The sequence below is a fragment of the Euprymna scolopes genome, chromosome 5 (genome assembly GCF_053919585.1).
Source record: "Euprymna scolopes isolate OS-2025 chromosome 5, ASM5391958v1, whole genome shotgun sequence".
Taxonomy (NCBI): Eukaryota; Metazoa; Mollusca; class Cephalopoda; order Sepiida; family Sepiolidae; genus Euprymna; species Euprymna scolopes.
The window spans coordinates 132081972-132106347 of NC_136486.1; the positions used below are offsets into that span (position 1 = coordinate 132081972).

At 34.2% G+C, this 24376-nt stretch overlaps 1 protein-coding gene across 2 annotated transcripts in view; it reads left to right on the forward strand.

The window, feature by feature from the left end:
• LOC145276971 (ATP-dependent chromatin remodeler CHD1L-like) overlaps positions 1–24376 on the forward strand; it is a 144901-nt gene that overhangs the window by 23849 nt on the left and 96676 nt on the right. For both annotated transcript variants that reach the window (XM_080128519.1, XM_080128521.1), the window contains exons 2-3: positions 13655–13767; positions 16317–16423. In XM_080128519.1, the coding sequence (XP_079984645.1) occupies positions 13655–13767; positions 16317–16423 (220 nt within the window). The remainder of the gene's footprint in view (positions 1–13654; positions 13768–16316; positions 16424–24376) is intronic.

Here is a 24376-nt window from a genome sequence, read left to right on the forward strand (position 1 = left end):
TTCATTAACTTTATTTTAAAGAGAAATAATGCGTGAAGTTTTTTAGTATCTAGTAGATAGATAGTGAGAGAGAGAGAGAGTAGATGGCAAACTAAGCACAGAATAAACTGTAGCCAATCAGTAAGTTTTTAATGGGGGTTTGTGTAAATGTATGCGAGTGAGAAAAAAGAAAGAAAAAAAGGCAAACAATCTACGTGTAATGTCGGTGTCATGTATGTATGAGTGTAAAAAATTGGCGTAATGCTTCTCTTATAGACGCCATGATGTGCATTTTTTGTGTACTGTTAATTCTGGAATGAGAGAATTACAGCTGGCAGCCAATGAGAAAGGGTGGAATTTGTGAATGTAGTAATCATTGTTTCAATCTGCGAATTGTAAGTGCACGCTATGTCTATGAGGTTATGCTTCAGGTAATAAGGGTGAAGGGGCAACATAAGGCCATTGTGTGTAGTTTTACACAGAGTATAGTGGTGGCGGTGAGAACAGTTATGAATTAGAGGGAAAATAGGAACTACTTCCTCTAATGCTAATGGCGATAATGATGTCACTCCTAGGATTAAATCTAAGGTTTTAATATGATGAATGAATCTGTCAAAAATGTTGTTCTATAGTTACATAAGATAGTGGCTAATAGTGCAGACATAATAGATTTGTATGTGGCATCTGTTGTTGCAAACCTACGGTATTTTGGTGCAAAGAGGAAAAACTGCACCGCTTTTATTATATATAGGGATAAAACACATTAGACCCAAAGGCTGAAATAAAACCAGAAAAAAATCTCATTTTTATTAGACTAAATGTACGACATTTAAGGCCGCTATATTGCTTTTAAAATTTGGCCTTTGTAAGGTTTGACAGATTGGTTTCTTTAAGGTCAAATTTAGCCTTTTTTTAATGCTCCTTCGTGGAACTGTTTTTGCCGCCATATTTTGTAATGAAAGAGTGTAAAAAAGGTCAAATGTGGCCTTAAAAAGGTCAATCTGTCAAACCTTATGTTATAGTGATCAAAAGCTAAAGGGTAACTGTAATAAAGGAAGTAAGAGTTACTGCCCTTATATAGATGAAAAGAAAAAGACTAGAGAGTTCCAGGGAGAATGATTAAGATAGTGGCTGCTCTAACGCGTGCATATCCTGCTATAAATATTTGTGTTTCGACTAATAAATAGTATTTAACCTAAAATGAACTTGTTTACTTTTCATTCAAATATTCCATGATTCTGACAACCCATTTTTCCGGGCACAACACCTTAGAAAGGCCAATATGGTAGCCTCGAATGTCATACATTTAGTCTAATAAAAAAAAAAATGATGAAAAAATAATAAAAATGAAATTTTATTCTGGTTTTATTTCAACCTTTGGGCTAATGTGTTTTATATAAAAATAGTTTTTATAATTTTTTGCCTGTCAAATAATTTATGCCGCTAAACTACACATTTACCAGCTGAGAAAATTTTTTGTTCCTATCCAGATTGCCCCTTTTTTTGGGTGGAGCTGGATTTTCCCCACATTAAATACCGACTTTGTGTCTAACTGTCCTAGTGGGGAGGCAAGTAACTAGGAACTTCACTATAAACTGAGCACCCCGACAAATAATTAATTTATTCTTTTTTTAATAATTGGGTAGATTAATGTCCATTCGATTATATAATCCACTTAAAAAATTGTAAAAAAGATGAAAAAAATATTGGGAGTCTGAGGAGGTACCACTCGCATACGTGAAGCAAAAACATTTCACATTTTCGGTTTAATTCAGTTAAAAACTGATGCAATGGATAAAAGTGTACGCAAGTTACATATTTACAAAGCTTATTTTCTTGTCTTTTCAACCAGATAAATATTTTTAAGATTTGACCAGAAATAAAGCCAAATAGGTTGGGATTGCTTTAACTATATATATTCTGATAGCTGAATAGCTCTAATTAAGCTAATCATGTTCTGATAACAAAATAGCTCCAACTAAATATGTAAGAACATTTTTTTATATTTATATTTTCATTTTTTTTTTTTAATTTTTCATTTGTTCTGAAATAAAAAGTTAACAAAACACCGTTTGTTTACAGCAATATTATTGCTGATAGTATTGCTGCTGCTCTAGATAGTTTTTGATACTTTTTTTTTTTTTAAATAGAACAATTTTTTTCCAGTTATCATGATTTTAAATTGCTCACAAGAGAAAACAACACACAATTACACTTTTAATGGATAAAAACAATAAAGATTGATTTATTTAACGGTGGGTGACTGAAGAAATTTTTTTTTTTTTTCAAAATTTTCATTACTCATGTTGAAGTTTTAACACAACAAAAGAATGAGTTGTCAAAAATATTTCAGACACCCCAATCCATTAAAAGTGACATCTCTTCTAGTTAGTTTCCAAATTTCATGAAAAAAAAATGTAATAAAAATGAGCACTTATAAAGGGGGGCATTACAAAATCTTACCGAAAATGCTGTTTTATGGTGTTAACATTTTTATCACTTTATTTGCTTAAAACTCTTAAAATATATCATGTACAGTGTTATTTACTAATTCATTTGAAAGTGTATTCATTTCTGAACAAAATGGTAGTATTTTGAGAACTTAAAGTGCTTTAGTTTTTTTTAATATGACGATTTTAGCAGAACCCACTTGAAATCTGTGATTATCCAAAGCATTTTATCGTTTCTAGCTTCCACATTTAGTTCAGAATAAAATATTTTCTTTGGATAGGAACTGGTCGTTCATTCTTACAATATCACCAGCCTATCTCAAACAATTTTATGAAAAATTTTAAAAATTAACTGGCAAGATTATCAAGCTAGCATCATTGTCCTCAGAGGTTGGTTGCTCTGGTGTAGAGAGACTTTATTAAAATCGTTTTCTGTGGTACAAATAGTTAAAGACAATGAGGAAGAAACACGTGGTAAAGAGATTGCTGCATTTACATAAAAAAAAACGCATTTATTTTCTCAAAAGGAAAAGCCAAAATATAACATAAGAGGAAGTAATAAGAATGAACTTGAAAGAAACTGGTAAATAAAGGCCTGGCCAAAGATGAATTTGAAAGTCAATTTCTAAAAGTTTCTTAATACATAGCAGCATGTAAGATGAACCTTTGTTGAAATTGCATGTAATGAAATTCAAATAATCTCAAAAGAAGTAGTGATGGCTGTTTAAGTCATGTACTCTGGGTGTACTTTTATCTGGTAATATGCAAACATTAAACCAATTTTAGAAAATATTTATTGATATTGTGCTGAAAATAGCAATACCACACCATTTTTTTCTTTTAGATTGAATAAACTCAAATCAAGCATTATTAGCAAGAGCATAAAAAACAAAGAAATAATATCTTTAGTTTTTTAAAATCAGCCTATCAGAACTGGAGTTATGATTATTCAAAGTATCAAAAAATGTGTGGTTCACTGGACATTTTGCCTTAAGTCAGTCCTATTCAAATGCATATAAGCTTGTGGCTGCAAATAGTAAGAAATTTGCACAATTTACAGACTAACCCATCTTTATAAAGTTGTATCATCAGATCTTTTTAAGATATGATGAAATTTTGAAAATATTATCATAATACCATGAAGGTTCAGTTGGCGTTATGTACGACCATCTCACTTTGTAACTTAGGGACTAATTAGCATATTCCAGTTTCATTTTAACAGCTTTAAGTAGCTGTTAAGAAAAATATTAAGTAATGCTTTATCATCATGGGAAGTATTATTCTGATGGACATTATCACTTGCCATTATAACATCATGAAAAATCCAAGATGGCGACCGTGAAATCCAAAATGGCCGCTATGACATGATTCAAAGAAATTATTAACAAAATATGGCTTGTAGTATATCAAATTAAAAGAAATTTTGTACAGATCAAAATTGTTTTCAAGTACATTAAACTAATTAGTATACAAATTACTATGATTAAGTTTCATTTTAACTGCTTTAGAAGCACCATAAAAACAGTTTAAAAAAAAATGGGAGGTATGGCTTTATCATCATATGAAATATTATTGTGATGGACATTATCATTTGTTATCCGTGAAAAATCCAAGATGGCAGCTAGGTAATCCAAGATGGCTACCACAACACGATTCCAAGAAATTAACAAAATATGGCTTGTAGCATATTAAATGAAAGGAAATTTTGTACAGATTACAATTATGTTTTCAAGTACATAAAACTAATTAGGATAATTAAATTTCATTTTGACAGCTTCAAGTTACCATGACAATTATTGGATGATTTTTCTACCACTATTTTGTATAATCTTATATTTTTAAGTCATTGTCGAGACTGCAAGCAACATTGCGGCCATTGTTTCTTGCTCTCATGCAATGCTCAACACTACTTGTTTTTTTACATAATAAGCATTTACAACACCAAAAATTTATCAAGGTAGGTAGAAGAGTAACTTGCCTTTGGTTACATTTGTTTGTTATATATTTGTTTTTGGACCACTTTTTCATACCTCTGTGGATTGTAAAACAAACCCAATAAGTTATTCTTTTACTTAACTAGATAAGTGGTTTATGCGTTTTAACTCATTTAAAAGCGTGGTCATTGTCGATCATCCTTTATTTTTTAAAATATTCTTTTCCTTTCCATAATTGAAAATTTAGGTTTTCTAAATAACTAGCCTGGTGCCCAGCATTGCCCGGGTGTTTAAAGGTGTGTGTTGAGCCCCCCCCCAAAAAAAAAATGGCAGTAGCAGGCAGATTCAAACCCATACCGCGAAGGAGGAAAAGAATGTGGAGAAAAAAAAAAAGTGACATCTTTGCTGTTGCGTCCATCGCCAAGCCAGAAGCGGCGAAGATTTAAATTAAGGCTAGTCAATCGAAAAGAAAGGATGACTTTCGAAAATATCGGTGAAAAAAGCGACGCCTTCCTATAGAAAAGTGCCTAGTTGAAAATTGTCAGAGGATGAAGGAATTAATGTTTTTAACCAATTTTTTCAGTATTTGTCGTCAGAAGGTTCGCGCTTCAAAATGATACTGATCTCGTGAAAATCCGTCGTCTTTTAGGACAAGAGAAATTAATATATTCCCTATTAAATAGCGTTTGAACACAGTTTATATCTTTACTTATTTTTGTACTACAAAGCGTCAACTTTGAGATATTCTAACTTTTGACTGGAAAGACGTACGTGTTGTGTTCAAATTCCGTAGCAAAGACAATTCTTTTCGCTAATTAGCTAAAACAATTAAAAACGTTCATCAATGTGTACAATTTCTGCTTTGAGTATTTATGTAAACACACCCCAACCGCTTATTTGCAAAAAGTCATCTACCACAAACAGGCATGCTATGTTGGCATGTTTCGTCTTTAATTGTCGGATTTAAATAGTGATTTCTCCGTATATACAATTCACAGCAAAAATATTAAAATACCATTTTAAAGTAAATTTTCTTGTGAATCCAGTTATATAAGTTTTATTTTGATAGACGTAGGAGAAATGTACTTATTACTGATTTAAAGCCTATGAGTGTCAAATTAAGTAGCAGTGTGTGCCTTGTTCAGCAATGAACGTTATGATGTCTGGTATTGCTACTGAAAGAATTTATATTGGGTATGTTTTCTTGCTGGTTTGAAAATCTGGACCTTTTAATACTTCAGACATCATTTTGTTTCAGTGACGCTCTGGATATCTGTACGCTTTAATGACGCTCTCAACGTCATTATGTTTGAATGACACTTGGAAGTCTGTATCCTTCAGCAATGCTCCGTACGTCTGATAATGATCCTATTCAATGGGTAGAAATCACTACAAACTGATTTTATTTTTACCAAGTCATATGGAAACACCGCGTTCACTACTTCATGGATAGATTACTTCAGTATTGAATAGCTTCTTAACATCTTGCTCTGGACGTCGGTATGTTTTAATGATGTTATTCAGAGCATAGAAATCACTGCAATACAAACTGATTTTGTTTTTACCAAGTCATATAGAAATTTCCTGTTCATGACTTCCTGGATGGATTACTTCAATATTGAATAGCTTCTTAACATCCGCTTGTACAGCTTTAAATTGAGGACCAAAAGTATTCTAGTCTTTGACAAAAATGAAGAAATCTTTTAGTTTCAATTCTTTGATAAACTCTTTGTTAGCTATTGTATCACTTTACGTGGAAATAACACTGTTTCAGTTATTATCAAACATACATTTGAAATCTTTTTTTTTTAAGGGAAAAATCGCGTGAGACAAGGCATGAAGCCACTTGATGTAAAGAGCTAACAAGATCGAAAGCTTATTATTTATTGCAAAGACCAGTCTTGAAAAGACCGAGGCTGTAGACAGAAAGAAAACGGTGAACAGGAAGAGAGTACCACAACCTTGCAACCTTTGGAAAGAAACTACTGGAATAAGAAGCTGTATTACAATGAGGTATTAAAACAGCAAATTAATGGCGATTTCTAGACAGTTAAATGAACTGGAACAAAAAAATGCAGGGAAAAGATCAGACAATTCTGAGGAATACGTCATAATAGTATTTGTAGAAAAGACTAAGACTAGTAACATCACATCACAGAGGTTGCAGTAAAGAAGTGTGGGGGCCAATCAAATTGCAAACCTGTTTCTGCAATTCATAAAGAACCTTCAAATGGGACAGATTCACCAGATCAAATATGGCAACAATATTCCATGTATAGTCTGATAGTAGATTTGTAGAGACAGAGAATAACCTCAGGTGTGAGAAAGTGTTTAGAGAGAACCAGTTTTATGAGAAGCAGAAAGAGTAATGGATTTAATATATAGACTCCTGTTATATTGAAACCAGATTAAGATATGTTGTTGTTATCACTAAATCATATAGTATATATTTTTAATTAATGCACCATATATATTTACGCTGTGTGATATATAACGGACTGTTGTCCTCATGTCCTAAATGTCTATATTAATGGCCCATGACTTGTCTAGTTTTTGTGTGCGTGTCAGAACATATAATACACGAAACTAAGATAGCATATCTGTCTGCTGTTGGCCGCTGCCTGGGGATTTGTCAATCATCTTGGGTGGAGCTGGACCTGTTTAAAGGAAACTCTTCAAGACAAGGAGTCAAGATAAATGAGTGTTTTTAATATATATATATATATATATATTTCATTCACTCCTCAGGAATCTCGTGACAGCAGAACTGGAGTGAATCTTGGCTTGTGTTTTCTCTATTTGAGACCATCACCTCCCCCATCAGGAGACCTTCTTAACCCATCTTGCTTGTTCTGTGTCTCAAATCCAACTCAACAAAACTTAACTCAGTTTACTCAAACTGGAGCACCTGACATGTCACGCCTGGTTCCTCTGGTGCAAACTGACTGGTCACAAAGTTTGATACATGTCAAAACATGTCACAATTGAAATCTCTGTTATCCACTCATCGCTAGATAGATAATTATATAGACAACTATATAGATAAACAGATAAGACAAATGCTTCTACCCGGCTATTATCCAACACTCCAAGAAAGATTTTGTGAGGAAGAAAACCCAGAAGTTTTAGAGTCAATTTCTCATTGAGAGTAGAACCATCTATAAGAATCTTGGGGAAAAAACAGGGCATGTCTGCGATTGAAAGACAATAGCTGAGTCTTAACAGGATTAAACAAAAGTCATTTCTTACTCCAATCCATAATAAAGCCCAAATCAACTTCTAGAGCAATTGAATATTTCAACTGATCGGAGAAAGAGGGGTGAAACAATACCAGAATAGGGAGTGGTGTCATCAGCATAAATGTTAATTTTCTTAATATTCCCTAAAAGGTCATTTATATAGAGAAAAAACAGTATTGGACCTAGAATAGAGCCCTGCGGAACATTTGCATTGAGAGGAAAAGAAAATGAAGATACTCCATTAAGAGTTACTCAAAATCTCTTATCAGAAAGAAAAGACTTAACAATGTCAAGATCTTTACCACCAATACCATAACCTTAAAGTTTATGTAGAGGAACGCCTTTGAAATGTCAAGCGCAATGATCCTACCCTCGCCTGAATTATCTATAAACTAACAGATCTGTTCAGTTACAATAGTTAATAGATTAGCTGTTGAATGAAAACCACAAAAGTCCTACTGAACATCACTAAAGAGTTCCAGACTTTCCAGAAAATGAACAAGCCTGCTGTTGACCAACTTCTCAAAAACTTTGCTAATAACAGAGAGAAAACTAACAGGACGATATTTATTTGAATCAGATTGATCACCAGCATTTTTAAAGAGGACTCCTTCCAACAAGAAGGGAAACCAGACTGAAACAAATAGATTAGATAATTTTAAGTGGAAAGAAGAAAGATCAGTATCACAATGTTTAAGAACAACTGGAATCAAACCAGGACCAGAAGCCTTAGATTGGCCAAGACCAGCAAGAATTCAAGCAGCCATCTTTGGAGTGATAATTACAGAATCAAGAGTTTGATCAGTTTTCAAATGAAAATTTGAAAGAACACCACCAGGATTATAAATAGAAGAATTGTCAGAAAAGAGATCAGCCTTATCCTTAGAAGATGAAATAACCTGGAGACCATTAAAAAAAAAAAAAAAGGGGGGGAGGAACAGAGTACTTGCTACTATTAATAAGACTATTATAGATTCTCCAATTCTCAGAACACAACCCCGTCATGGACGTGTGTCAGAAGCAGAAATGCGTCATTCAATTCTTCTATGCAGAAAAAATTGACCTGATCAACAGTCTCCGGCACCCGTTAAACATTTATGGAGCCAATGCAGTTGCAGTCCGCACAGTTAGATGGGTTCGTCAATTTCAAAGTGACAACAGAAAAGTGAGTGACAACAACCAAAGCATCAAAAAAGGCTAGGAAAAATACATTGAGAATGTTGGTGACTATACAGAAAAATAAATTCTAGAGCACAAAACGTCACTCATTTTAATGGTAGCACTCCTATCTTCGTAGCTCTGCAACATTTTAGTTTTTGAGTTAAAATAAATAGGAGGCCTTACTTTTGGAACAACCTTCATATTTGAATATTACTAGTATTTTATGGCCATCTACAGCATAGATTATGTGTCTTGGCCTGTGAAATAGAGATATGCTCTGTCAGCCGTTGTTCATAATCGAACAGACACAACACTATGAGAATTGTCATGCCATTTTCTTTGGAACACGCATTATGGTACTTTTCATCATCATAGTGTTTTATCATGTGTTCACTACAGATTTTTATTTTTTTATCCTAGGTCTATTCAAAGCTAGAAACGCTCATAAGTCATAGTCGCCACTTGTGAAGGCCTGAAGACCACTCGAGGATAAGGGTTAATGAGTGTACAGTAGTCAATGGGACAATATTGTAGTAAGTAGTGAAATTTGGTAAATTGAATTACTTAAAGGGACGGCTTTTCAAGAACTTATTTACATTGGACTTGAAGAAAACTGTATTGTAGTCAGCTGGAAAGCAGGACAATAAAGAGTTCCACAAGCGTGCAGTTCTAAGAAAGAAGCTTTATTCATGGAATCTACATTTAGATTTAGGCACAGATAAAGAGTAAGGGAAATTATTGATAGTGATTTCAGCTATTGGAGTGTATTTTCTGCAAGTAAGAAAAAGCAAATTAAATCTTTAAAGTAAATAAAGGGATCAGTAAAAATAAGATTTCTACTTTAAAAGTGGTTAGTTTAAAGATTGCAAGAAGACCAAGTAAAGATTCACCACTCCAGTTATACCAGCATCTGAAATGAAACCGGTTTCGTATGATACCTTATTTGACATTAGTTAAATATCGTGGCTTCCCAAACTTAAGCAAAAAATATTTTCATGTTAACTTAGTTTCAGTACATCATTTCCCATTAAATATCTAAAATTATTTATATTTACTTGTATATATTTTCTTTAAGATACCACGTTAGAAGAACAAACACTCACATAGTTACTCATTTTCAAAATGTTGATCTTTATCGGTAACAACTTGCATATAATTGTTTCAGCCCTAATGTTGTCGTATAAGTATATAATAGTTCATCAATTATAATTTTGCACAATTGCGTAAGCTCATCAGCGCATTGAAAACGCAATTTGTCAAGAATTTCACATCTCACAAACAAGATTCACTTATTAACATGGCAGGTATTCATTTTCTTTTCATTTTATTTTATTTTTTTTACACAACATATATGTAATGTATTAAGCAAACATTCTCAGCATTTTACTTTATTATAAAATGTATGTGTATATATGTGTGTGTGTGTGTATATATATTTATATATTAAGCACCCCTGTTGTCGCCTCTTGCTTATTTAGCATAATGCAAGGCTCTTTGTTTGTAAATAAATAAATGATGTACAGTAAAAGTGGCGGTCAAGTGTATTGATGTCAAAGGGACTCTAATGAAAAAGCTTTCTTGTTTCTCTTGAGGGTACCAACAATATCAATTTCTTTGAAATAGCCTATTGTTGCATATCCCTTCTGCGATCATTTTAATGTTTGTGCATTTATTTTTGATTTCATTCTTAGAGATCATTTTGTCCTAAATGATAGAATCAAGTTAAGTTTTGAGACATTGTGTTAAACAAAGATGGCGGCGTAGTTCAGATCAGTAACCAAGATGGCGGCGTAGTTCATATCAGTAACCAAGATGACGGCCAAGAATTAAATGTGGTCCATGACGTAGTAAACAGCGAACTGATTGAATCCAAAATTCGGCAATTTTTATAATAATTTTGAAACGTTTTCATTGGTTGTTTAGCACAGTCGTTGGTTATAAAAATGATTGGCGAATCCATTCATCTCATACCCCCCATTACAAGTCAAAAACATTTTACACACACTCTTTTTTTGATATAATGGAAAAATCCTTTCGGATTCAATTTTGGTTTCACTTGAGAAAAGGAAAAAAATAAATAAAAATAGATGAACAAAGAAAAATACACCAATAAAATAATTGTATTTTTTTTTTTTTGTTGTTGTTGTTGTTTTTTTACTTTTCTTTTTCTGGTTTTATGGGAATTTGTCTTTATTCTCATTGGTCAAAAAGAATTATTAATATATTGGTATAATGTGTGCAAAAAGAAGCCATTCTTTTTTTTTTTTTTTTTTTTTTTTTTTGGGGATACATATAAAAATAAACGCTTCAAATATATATAAACATACAAATAGAATACTTTTCAAATACATATAAACATATGCACAAAAATTCACAAATATACATTTTTTGTTTTGTTTTAACAAATGTTTGCCAAAAAAAAAAAAAGATACAAAAAGAACTATTTGACAAATAGGAAGTTTACAAAAGGGTTTTAACAAGTGGCTTTTTTTTTTTTTTAACAAAAACTGGAAACATTATGTTAGGTATTAATTGGTTAATTTGGTTAGTAAGGTAGAAATGGTCGCAGTTTAACGTCGTGCCCGGGACAATTTACATTTTTTGTGATTTTTAACTGTTCATGCTTCTCCTTTTGGGTTTCTGAAAAGAGATTTATTCATAATTAGATTCCAAAAAGTTTGGTTATAAAATGTCTTAATTTTATTCTTTTTATAGGTTTAGTGAAAATGTTGGCTATATTATTCTCAGACATCACATAAGTAAGAGTAATAGATTTTTTTCTTATTTCATCCTTTATAAAATGATATCTGATATCAATATGCTTCGACCTTTGATGAATCAGAATTATTTGCTAATAAGATACTGCTCTGATTATCACAATGAATTACTATAGGTTTTTTACTTAGATCTGGTTTTAAAATAGATTTTAGAAGGGTGTTCAGAAAAATTGCCTCCTGTGCGGAATGAGTATGAGCCACATATTCTGCTTCACAAGTAGAAAGAGCAACAATTTGTTGCTTTTTAGTTTTCCAAGAGATCATAGGTCCAGTCTTTGACAGTCTAAAACAATATGCCGCTATACTCTTTCTATTCTCAGTTAGCCCAATCTGAATCCGAAAAGCCTTCTAAATTTAGAGGATATGTAAATTTTTTAAATCTTAAAGATTGTTCTTTGGTTCCTTTTAGGTAACGAAGGATTTGTTTTGCACGATTAAGGTCTTTAATTGTCGGTTTCGATAAGTTGTTTTAAGATAGTTTTGTTACAGTGTAACAAATGTCAGGCCTTGTTGCGGTCATCAAGTAGATGAGGCTCCCTACCATTTCCCTGTATATTCAGTTATCTATGAATTTTGTTTCGGTCCCTATATTTTTATTTATGTCCATTTCGATGGGAGTTGAACGCGGCTTACAATCTTGCATTCCGAACTTGAGCAGAATTTTTTCAATGTATCGTGATTGGTTCATAGTTATAGTTTCATTTTCACAGGTAAATTTTATACCGAGGAACCATGATAGTCGTCCAAGATCGGCCATTTAAAATTTTTTATTTAATTCATTTTTAACATCTCTTAAAGTGTTGTCACAGTTTGAGGTGAGTAATATATCGTCAACCCAAAAAACCAAAATCAACAATTTATTACCTACATTTTTGGTATACATGCACGCGTCTATGGGACATTGTTTGAATTCCTGTTCTATTAAATAATTATGGAATGTTAAATTCCAATTGTGTGCACTTTGTTATAGTCCATATAACGATTTATTTAATTTCCATACCCAAGTTTTATTTTTCATTTTAAATTCCACTGGAGGGTAAATGTAGATTTCATAGTCAATCGGAGCATTTAAATAAGCATTTTTTACATCCCTTTGATGTATTTTCAAATTGTATTGAGTGGCAAGTTGTAATAAAATTCTAATTGTTGTTAAATTTGTCGTTGGTGAAAATGTTGCACAATATTCCACTCCAGGAATTTGTGAGAAACCTTTTGCCACAAATCTTGCTTTAAAAGTTTCACTGCCAGGAGCTGTGATTTTTTTGGGGAAAAAAACCCAGCGTGAAGAAATTATATTTTTAACTGTTGGTTTTGCCACTATTTCGTATGTGTTATTTTTAGATAAAGCTTTCAATTCGGATACCATAACTTGTTCCCATTCTTGGTGATTTTGTGAATTAATCGCCTCATTATAACTTTCCGGTGCGCTGTTCAACGAATAACAGTAATCCACGGTGTAATCTTGTATCTTTTCAATTTGTAAGAAGTCTGGCCTTTTTCGCTTCCTTATTGGGTATCGACGTGTCTGGTTACTGTTTTCGTCAGAAGTACAGTAATTGTCGTCGTCATTAATATTTTCATTGTGATCGATTAAGATGCTAGGCAATATTTCACATTTTTCATTCACTGGATCGCCATTTTTTAAATTTAATGTATCGTTGAATTTTACACATCTAACCCTTTTTATGGCATTTTGAGCTACAAAGTAGATTAAGTATGCCGGGCTATTTTTATCGTAACCTACAAAAGTACCTTTTTCGCTTTTAGTATTTAGTTTACTGGTGTTTTCTATAAATGCAAAATAATCAGAACCAAATAGATGCATTCTGTTCATTTTAGGTTTTACACTGCAAAATGCCCAGCATTTTGTTATCAGTAAGTGGAAAATAACTTGCCCTCTTGGCCATTCTCAGCTGATCACCTATCTCATTTCCGACAGCCTTTGTGTCTTGGTGAATTATTTCTAACCATTGTCATGGTTTCTTTTTTTTTTTTTTTCTATGAAAAACTTCTTAACACTGAGGGGAGGGGGACATAGTATCATATGTGGTCGCATGATTTTTAAATGCTTCATGGATTTCATTAAATTATTTTCATCTGTTATTTATTTCCAGATTTAGATCTCCGACCATACCAAGTGATTGGCCTGAATTGGTTATTGTCACGCTACTACCGTCATCATGGATGCATTCTTGGAGATGAGATGGGGCTTGGAAAAACCTGTCAGGTAAGGTTTGTTTGTTATTTTGTTTTTTGGGTTGTTTATTTTATTTATATTTTTATATTTTCCCCTTAAACCCTGTGGTCAATTGTGGGCACTAGAAGATTATTCTGGGTATAGAATAATGGGTTCAGAGAAAGAATTGCAAGTCAGTATTACAAACCTACTTCATAGTACAAAAAATAGTGAAATTCACTTCAATTTTATCATTTCTTTCATTTTTTTTAAGTTATTTTGATAAAAGTTGGATATAAACTAAATTTATTCATTTCTTTTTATAAATCTACAATTCTTTTTCTTGTGTTAATAGTTTTTTTGGGGATGGGGGCATAATTCTCTCTCTCTCTCTCTCTCTCTCTCTCTCCCCCCCCCCCCGCCTCAAAAAAAAAATAATTGGAAATACACCCTACTAAAGTCTGATGGTCACAGCTTGCAAATTTCAAAAATGCAAGTGTAGACACTTTATAGGAACGATATGCAATAAAATTTTGTCTTAAACTTGGAAAAAGTGTCACAGAAACATATGGAATACTTCAGACTGCTTTTGGATCATCTTGTATGAATCGAGCATCAGTTTTTGGATGGCATAAGAGATTCAAGGAAGGCAGGGAGTCTGTGAGGGATGAGAGGTGTGAGAGGAGTAAGGAAGTCAGAACACCAGAGTTGATTGGCCAAATAAAGAATTTCATGGATAAGGACCGTCGTGTGTCTATAGAGACAATAAAGATGCAGAAGATTTGCGCAAAGTTTGTCCTAATGGTGCTCTTAGAAGACGTCATAAAAGCAGGGAGTTGGTTGAGCTGATCAATTCAGATCCTGCAGTTCTTGATGCCTTGATGACCTACGATGAAAGCTGGATCCAGAGACAGTTTCTAGTGGAAGTATGCTGACTCTCCCAGACCCAAGGTCAGACAGAGCAAATCCACCCAGAAACTTATGATCCCTTTTTGTTTTTGACAGCACGGTCATGTTCTACATGCACTGAGTTCCCACTGTACAGAGAGTCAACAAGGAATACTATGCTGAGGTTTTAAGGGAGCTCAGGAAGAGATTCGATTGGAAGAGGTCAGTACTATTTAAATCAGGTCAGCAGCATTTCCACCGACAATACACCAGTCCACAACTCCATCCTTGTCACAGACTATTTGACCAAGATTGACATCAAGACAGTTCTTCACCCTCCTTATACTCCAGTCCTTGCTCCCTGTGACTTTTGGTTCTCAAGGAAAACCTTAGATGCTGTCATTATGAGACAATTGAAGAAATGAAAGAGGCTATGACGAGAGTCATTGGTACACTTACACGAGAGGACTTCCATGAGGCCTTCCAGAAGTTTGAGCGGTACAACAAGTGCATTTTAACTGGAGGAGATTTCTTTGAAGGGGACTAGAGTTTTGTGTGCCTACTATCAACAAAAGTGTCCATACAAAAAGTTTGGAAACTTATTCAAAACACCTTGTATTAGTCCTATTACAGAAACATAAAAATATTTTTTTTCTATCAATGTGCCTAAAATTTACATACTTACCTTTATGGTATTTAGTTTTTTATTATTATTATTATTATTATTATTATTTAGAAAAAATATTAGGAATATATATTACTAGGGCTATGACAACAGCATATTCTTTTCCTTGTTTAGATTCTCAGGTATATATCCATTGATATCTTATGTTTTTATGTAGAGTGATGTGATTCTCGGTTGTGTCCTTGTCGAATATATACTCCAGTCAAAACAATGAAAAGAATATGTTGTTGTCATAGCCCTAATTATTACTTGATATTAATCAATTTGTAACTGGGTGGTGTGAACTCAATTCTAAACTTACCAACCACTTCATAAAAATAAAACAAAATTACTTCGGTCTTGAAAAATTTCTCCTTCATACAAAGACTCTTAAACTAATGGTTTCAATATTTTACAATATTTCTTTGAAAACATTTTAGCTTTTTTATTATTTTTTTTTGTGTAGCTTAGGGGATTTGTCTTTTTTTTAAATATATATTGTATGCTTTTTTAACATTTCTTATATTAGGGAGGACCTCAGTTTACTTACCGTCCACTTTGTAAGAAAAAAATATAGTACCACTTCAATAATTAACAAAACTAAAATAGGAGGTTTTTTTTTTGTTTTTTTTTTTCTTTTTTACCACGTAACTGAAATAATTTATTAAATTATCTACCACATCATAAAAATAGAATTACAATTTCAATAATTTAAGAGACTAGAATAGGAGTTACAGTTTTTGCCACCACAGTGAAATAACATTCATAAATTGTATTAAATGTTTCCAATTCACATTTACATGTAAACACAAAACAGGATTTCAGATGAATATAGTGTTTTCTTTGTTGTGCATATGTGCGTGTAAACACAAAAAAAAAAACATTTTTACACAACCTTTTTTGGTCAACCTTTATTTAATTTCATCATTATGACAAAATTTTCAAAATGTTTTCATTTTTAAATACAACATTGCAAAAAAAAAAAAAAATGTTTTGTAGTTGTGACATTGATGTACCAAATAATCATCTTCTGAACCCTCTTTTTCAGACTATTGCTTCTATGCTTTATTTACGCCAAGTGGAATCTCTGGAGAGACCGGATATTGTCATTTGTCCACGATCCGTTTTGGAAAACTGGAGGGACGAATTTAAAAGGTATTTACAGTTGAATACATCACTATCTGTATTCATCACAAGGTATACATTGTTGAAATATCATTATTGAATAAATGTGACAGTTTTTTGTTTGTTTTTTTGTTTGTTTTTTTTGTTTTTTTTTGTTCACCTATACTAACTATATTATTATCAAAATGACTAGGACTTATTTAATCTAATTTATAAAGCTCTTTTTTTTTTTCTTTTTTTTTTTTTTTTTTCAAAATGCATCTTTTCAGAGATGCAAGGTCACAGCAGCACGAGGCTGATCAAATGATTACATTCTTTTTTGAATTGTTTTTTAATGGGTTTTTAGCTGGTAAAAGTGACTAAGGGATCAAAATATTTTTTTAATTGAAACTCAGTAGGCGTAAGTCGACTTAAAGTGCTCTTGTATGCATGCACAAATATTACGTTTATATGTTAGTCGGTTACTTTTCTATAATTATTTATCTATCTGATGACAGTTGAAACGTTAACAACAATTGAGGCTGCAGTTGAGGTTTTGGTTTTAGCTGATGGCACTAAAGTCATTTTTTTTTTTTTATTTCACTTTAGAAATCACTACTATATATTGGATATAATGATTGATAGAGAATTGGTTACATAATATCTGCATGAATTAAAATATATTTACATGTATTTTACAACTGAGCAATACTGGACGGCCCGATAGTTTTATATACAATATAACAATTTGTAATATAATATATAAAAGGCAAAATGTGTATGTGTGTGTTCCAGTGAAAAATTGGCCAAAAATATTCATTCCTTTACCCTCAACTGAGCAGTCTTGTACAAGAGGGGGGGGGTTCGCTTTTTTTGCCAACATTTTAGCAAGTCGTCGTCTTTTCAATTGACTACGCTTAATTTCAACTTCCGAACTTCCAGTTGAGCGAAGGAGACATCAGCTAAGACGTCACGTTTATCTTTTTTTAACCTATTTTTCTCCATTGCGTTACGGGTTTGAGCCTGTCTGCTTACTACCACTTTTTTCAGGGTTGCTTACTACACCACCTACACACACCCGAGCATCCCCTGCTTCTGTTATTTTCACACACCCCACCCCTCCCAAGATTCCATACTACACCACCTAAATATCCAGGCAATGCCAGGCATGCCCGCTAGTCTATATATGTAAAAGGAAAAATGTGTGTATGTCTGCCAAAAACTTTTGACAGATGCAATGAATACTGACAAAATAGGTATCATTTAAAAACTCAGACTCTCGGACAACAAATGGCCAAAAATTGGCCAAAAACATTAATTCTTTGATCGTCAACTGCGCCGTTTTTTTTTTTCGTTTTTTTTACAAGGAGGGGTTACTTTTTTTATCTACATTTTGCAAAGTTATTCACACCTTGCAATGACTAAGCTTAATTTGAATGGCAGCGATGTATGTCACTGGCCGTGGTGACTAAATTGTTTGCTTTTTTTCACTTCCTTTTCCTCTTAACGTTACAGGTTCGAGCCTGCCTGCTTATTACTTTTTTGCTCTGTTGATCAATACTCTTACCATAAAATCACTCCATACCCGAGCAACGCTGGGTACCCCAGCTAGTATAATATATAAAAAGCAAAATGTGTGTGTGTTTGTGTGTTTATGTCTTGCAAAAACTTTCGACAGACATGTTGGAACCTGACCAAACCCATATCATTTTCAAGCTCAATCCTTCGGATGACAAATATCGAAAAATTGGCTAAAAACATTAATTCCTTTCAACGAGGCAGTCTTCTACAAGTACGGGTTGGTTTTTGTGTCGCCATTTTCGCAAGTCATCGTATCGGTTGGATTGACAACGCTTAATTTTAATGTTTGGAACTTCCGGGCAATGTAGGCGCCTAAGACGTCACGTTTTTTTGTAACCTTTTTTCTCCTTCGCATTACATGTTCGAGCCTGCCTTCCTACTACAATTTTTTTTTTTCTTTAATCCCTCCCACTCCCATCCTCACTCCCACAAGGTTCCTTACTGCAACGCCATGCATCCTCACTAGTCTATTATATAAATCTCAAACGTCTGTTTATGTGTATGAATGTTTGTATCTCTCACTAAAACTTTTGACACACACAACCAACACTGACAAAATTGATATCGTGTGAAAGCGCAGTTTCTTGGCCGAATAATATCCAAAAATTGGCCAAAAACATTAATTCTTTCATTAGGCTGTTTTTTACAAGGAGGGGTAAGTTTTTTCATCAGCATTTTTGCAAGTCATTCAAACTTCGCGTGAATGACAATCAGGTTATTTTGAACACGCGTCACATCACGTCACAACCACGGTGGGTGCATCAATAAGACCATTTGCTTTTTTCACCTCCTTTTCCTCTTGCGTGTTACGGGTTCGAGCCTACCTCTTACTCCTAAGTTTTTTTTGCATTCGCACGGGTACTTGCTGCTATTTTGAGTTGTTTTAATTCTTTTTTAGGTCTTTGGTTGCTCAACCAACCCTCTTACACACACCTCTACACACCTGGGCAATGCCGGGCACCCAGGCTAGTAGCATATATATAGTAATTTGCAAACATTCACAAACACTTTAGATATTCTTAATTTGTATATTTTTTAACTGATTTCTAATAAATTAATATTCTGTAATTTGCATATTTTATTTTGTACACTAAAACATCTCGTGTGTTTATGTCTTGCAAAAACTTTCGACAGACATGTTGGAACCTGACCAAACCCATATCATTTTCAAGCTCAATCCTTCGGATGACAAATATCGAAAAATTGGCAAACAGATATTACACTAAAATATTTAAAAAGTGTGAGGATGAGTGTGGAGGAGTCTATGGTCATCCTTGTCACTTAAGGTTTGTCTGTTATTCCTATCCAGAATCCTCAACCTATAACCCTACCGGTCCTCTGGGCTGCATCTGTCCAAATCCTGGCTCACTGGACCATATTTGTGATATACCTCTGGTCGTGTTCGTTGATCCCAGCTCATAGAACCAGATGCAACCCAGCAGGACTACACTCTTAACCGTCTAGTGGTGGACACTTCAAGGGTGACCAGACTCTCACTGGTCACTGGAAAATACTGTTCTTAGACTCTGGACATGCAAAACATGCACGACCCTATGTGACGACTTATCTTCAGTTAGCTGCCCGCCGTCAGATGCTGCGGTTGGGTTCATCCTTTGTAGATGCTCTGATGAATGGCTTGCATGCTGCTCTCCTCAGCTGCAATTTGGCGTTGGTGCTGTAACAAACTGTTTCCAGTCAACAATTCAAAAATAACTCCGGAACCATTTTATATGAACAAAAATAATTATTTAAAAAAGATCTTCACTGTAAACTTTGTACAAGGAAAGCTAAGTTCTTTGGGTTCTCAATGGCTTTCCGACTTACAACTAGGTTCGTTTAGGCAATCCCCCAGTTAGGAACAAGAGCTTTTCAACTTAGCTTTTCTGAGGGTATCTAACCGTTGGCCAGAGCCCAGGGCGATACATTCTCTTCAACGCTAGTCAGCCAAAATCCCTTTATTTCTAAAAATACAATTGTTTTTATTAAATCGGCTTCTTCCCCCTGTCATTTGAAGATTACTCTTTCTTTTTTCTATCCCATTATCTTATGTTCTTTTTCCTTTTATGAATCTCTTCTTTCTCTATCCCTCTTTAATTCCTTGGACTTGCCACCCTTGCATTGTTTTAAAAAAAAAAAAAAAATATGCATGTGTATCAATTCTGTTTCATAAAGCATTTTTTCACTAATATTAGTGATTAGTATAGATATCACAGAAAATTGAGTCATAGGAAAGCCTTTAAAAAATATTTGAGTGACCCTTTATGATCTACGGACCCACGGTTCGAATTCTTATAATGCAGAGCCAACCTCCTTTCCTTAGTAGAGAAAAAGAAGTATGTTTTCAACACTCGAAGAAGGCCGCAGGTTGCAGCAACCGAAACGTTGTGCTAATAGCACCCAAGATAAGAATAATAGTCCGATTAATCAACATAACACGAGCAACCTCCATCTTTGTTCGTTTTTGATGCTCATTATTCTGACTTGTTCCCTCACTCTAATCGCACAGATCTAGCTGGTAAAATCTGTATTATGACTTGTCCCAAATTGTCATCTTCCCCACATGCTTTCCTAATAATGATCTTTATCAACTTACGTACTTGATATTTTTCTATTCTTGACTAATGTTCGATTTTATTTTTTTTTTTCTCCTCCATACCATGTTGATGCTGGGGTTGATTTTTATGTGCAGTCTTCTATTGATCAACCCTTCCACAGGAAGATTAAGATGGGCTTTGCAGCTACTTATATAAAGTACCATGGGATCCTATATTTGTTATGTCTCCCAGTGGTTCTGTTAAAGAGGTTACTGATACAATTTTTGTTGGAATTGATATTTCCATTCCTCATGTTTCAACCAAACCTTATTCTTTGGTTTTCAATTGCTTGTGCTTCTGTTATTGTCTATCATAACCATTACTTTAATCAGTTTCATCAGAATGGTTTTGAGGCTTCCAGATAATTCTTCAGAAGAGAAAACAATGCCTGCAAGAGATCTATTTCTAAAGGTTGGCTTTTGTGAATTTGGGAGAATGTATAATCGTATTGTTTCAGATTGTTTCATCTTCTGATCTTTTTTCTCTTCTTTTTTTTTTTTTTTTTTCTTTTGCTTACAATTCTTTTCTTAATGACCGTTCTTCCTGATTTTCCTTTGAAAACTGATGAGTTTGACTGTTATCATCACTTTGGAGATGGTTGCTAGGGTTCTTTCTGATCTGACTAATGTTAAGATTTCTGATCCTTATTCAATTCATGTCATTTTCAAACATTATGCTCTTGAACTTCTATATTATCAAAATTATTTAATCCCTGTATATTTCTATCTTGCTTCCTTTTTTTTTTTTTTTTTTCACATGGAGGTCACCACTTATCAAGGCCCAGAAGCCACTCAGGGATACGGGTTATTTTGTGTACAGTAATCAATAGGATAGTGTTGCAGTATTCATTAGTATTGGAGATTTGATAAAGTGTCATTACTTAAGGGGGCGGTTCATCAGGAATTTGTTTATGTTGGACTTGAAGACATCCATGTTGAAGTCAAGAGGGAAACAGGCAAGCGGTAGAGAGTTTCACAGGCTTGCTGTTATAAAAAAGAAGCTTTGTTCATGGAATCTACATTTTGATTTAGACACAGATAGTGGGGAAAATTATTGACAGTGATTTCAGCTAGGCGGGTGTTTATCGTGAAAGATTGGCGAGGGGAGGGCAGAGATTGGAGCTCAGACGAGCACTGTCATGGAAATAATGATAAAACAAAAAAAGGCTCGCAACATCTCTTCTGTGGGAGAGAGGTTGCAGGGTAGAGAAAAGGGCATCCCCCACTAAACCACAAAGTCTATTTTGTACTATGTCAAGACAGGATAGGCTGTTTTTAGCAGCTCCTGCCCAGATGTGGCAGCAGTATTCCATCCTTGGACGTACTTGGCTTTTTTATAGATAGAGAATTGTATCAGTAGTGAGATATCTTCTGGAGCGGTAGAAGGATCCTACCATTTTTCCAGCGACCTTGGCAACAGACTTGATGTACGTTCCATTTCAGATCAGGAGTAACGGTCAAACCCAGAAGCTTGTCAAAACATGGGGCATTCCCTAGACGAGAGCCATCCATTTCAATTGATGCCAGATGGGGATCATGGCGGTGATGATGTAAAGATAGAAGCTTGGTTTTAGATGCATTAAAAGTAACCAGCCACCTCTTCCCCCACTGTACCACGCGCTCAAGATCAGAGGAGAGAGAATCAGAGAGAACTTTGTCGTTTACAGCCTTTGATGTGTTGTTGTAGATGGTCGTGTCATCAGCATAGATGTCAACGAATGATTTAAATATGTGTTTTAGGAGATCATTGATGTAAATCAGGAAGATGGAAAAAGTCCTGTTGTCCCTATCTTTAAAAATACTGATCTGACCCAACTCCGTATTGTTCTGTTAGTTTCCTCTCTGTTATTAGCAAATTTTTGAAAGGTTGGTCAATTGTAAGTTTATTCATTTTCTGGAAAATTTGGGCCTCTTTAATGATGTTTAGTACGACTCATGATTTTCATTCAACTGCTGATCTTCTAAGTTGCAACTGAGTAGATCTGTTGGAGAGGGTAGGACTATTGCACTTGATATTTCAAAGGCGTTCAACAGTGTGGCATTCTGGTCTTATATACAAACTTTAAGGGCATGGTCTGGTGGCTTCCTGAGACGAAATGCACTTACATCGATTTTCCGGTTGTTTTTTTTCTATTCTCTTTTGTAAAACTTAATTATGCTCTGCAAAAACAAAAACAACAACCCCTTTACCCTCTCCTTTCCTTTTCCTTCCCTACTCCCCAACCCCGTCGGCCCCCCTCTATCCCCCTCCCTTTTTTTTTTTTTTTTTGCCCTGTTGGTAGGGCACTAGAATAAGCCGACTGCCCCCCTGCAGAGGGTAAAAATGCTTCAATGGGGCAACCAGTTAGCAGTTACCTTAGGACGTGAGCCTGGTGATTGAGCTAACCTAGACCTGGGTGCATAAAAGTCTAGGCACTGCAACACATTACTTTGGCCCTTATTTCGGCTAGACGGGCAGTCGGAGAGGCCCGATCCAACCAATCGGCCAGTCATGCCAAGCCCTAGCACTTACACCCAAAGTACCAACTACCACAAAGAACGAAACTTAAAGGTACTCCCATCTTTTTTTTTTTTTAAATTTTTCTTCCCCCACTACAAAAAAATAGGCAAACCAAGTAAGTGCTAGAAGGCAGTGGCAAGGGTCAACCAATTGGAAAGGCTACAACTCAACACTCCATCTGAACAAATGTATTTTTGAGGACATATTGAACAGAAAATATAGTGCTTGAGAACTCCTTACAAAAAGAGTATATCCTCCACGCAGCCCCGACATGGTTTCCCCCTTACTATGCCCCAATTTCGGACTCCGAGGTGGGTAGGGAGCGTGGTTGATGAAAAATAAATCCAAAAATCCATGGTTGATAAAAACAAATGCATCCCCCTCAAAACCCTTAAAAGAAACCATTCCTCTGATTCTGACCTCTCAAGCTCAGATGAAGAACAAAAATTCAAAACTAGAAAAACCGTTCTAACTATAGACGAAGGAAAGTTTGCATGATTCTTGGTTATTGAATTAATTGAAAATAAAAAAATTGGAAATTTATCACCTTTTCTAATAGAAAAGACATTATCCACAAAGTAAACCAAAAATGATCAAAAAAACAAAAGATGGAAATCTACTAGTTGAGATAACCAATCTTAGAGATCCTCAATATCTACTCAAAATGAAGAACTTCCATGAGTACAAATGCAAATTCTTTCCCCATAAAACACTAAACACTTCGAAAGGAGTAGTTTGAAGTTATGAACTATCGCTAGCAACTGAAGAAGAAATAAAAACCAAATTAGAAAAATAAGGAGTAATCAACCACATCCGCATAAAAAGAAACAATAAAATAATAACCACTAACACATACATATTAACGTTTAACAAATCAACAATACCTAAAGAAATAAAAATTGGCTACTTAAATGTAAAAGTAGACCAATATATCCCAGCTCCATTAAGATGTTTCCATTGCCAAAAATATGGACATCATAATGAAGCCTGTAAAGGAATAAAAACATGCGGAAAATGTGGCAACAAAGAGCCTGACCACACCAAAGAAAAATGCATAAATGAGGTGAAATGCACTAACTGCAAAGAAGATCACCCGGTCTTCTCTAAAATATGCAAAACATATAAAAAAGAAAGAGAAATTATAGAAGTAAAGTACAAAAAAACACAACCTTTCCAGAAGCCAGAAAAATAGTTGAGACGTACATGAAAGACAACACATATGCTGAGACAACAAAAAAGACAACTAAACCATACCAACATAATGAAATACATGATCAATATAGGGAACTGATAAACAAACTGATTACATTAAACATTAAAGAATGGCCAG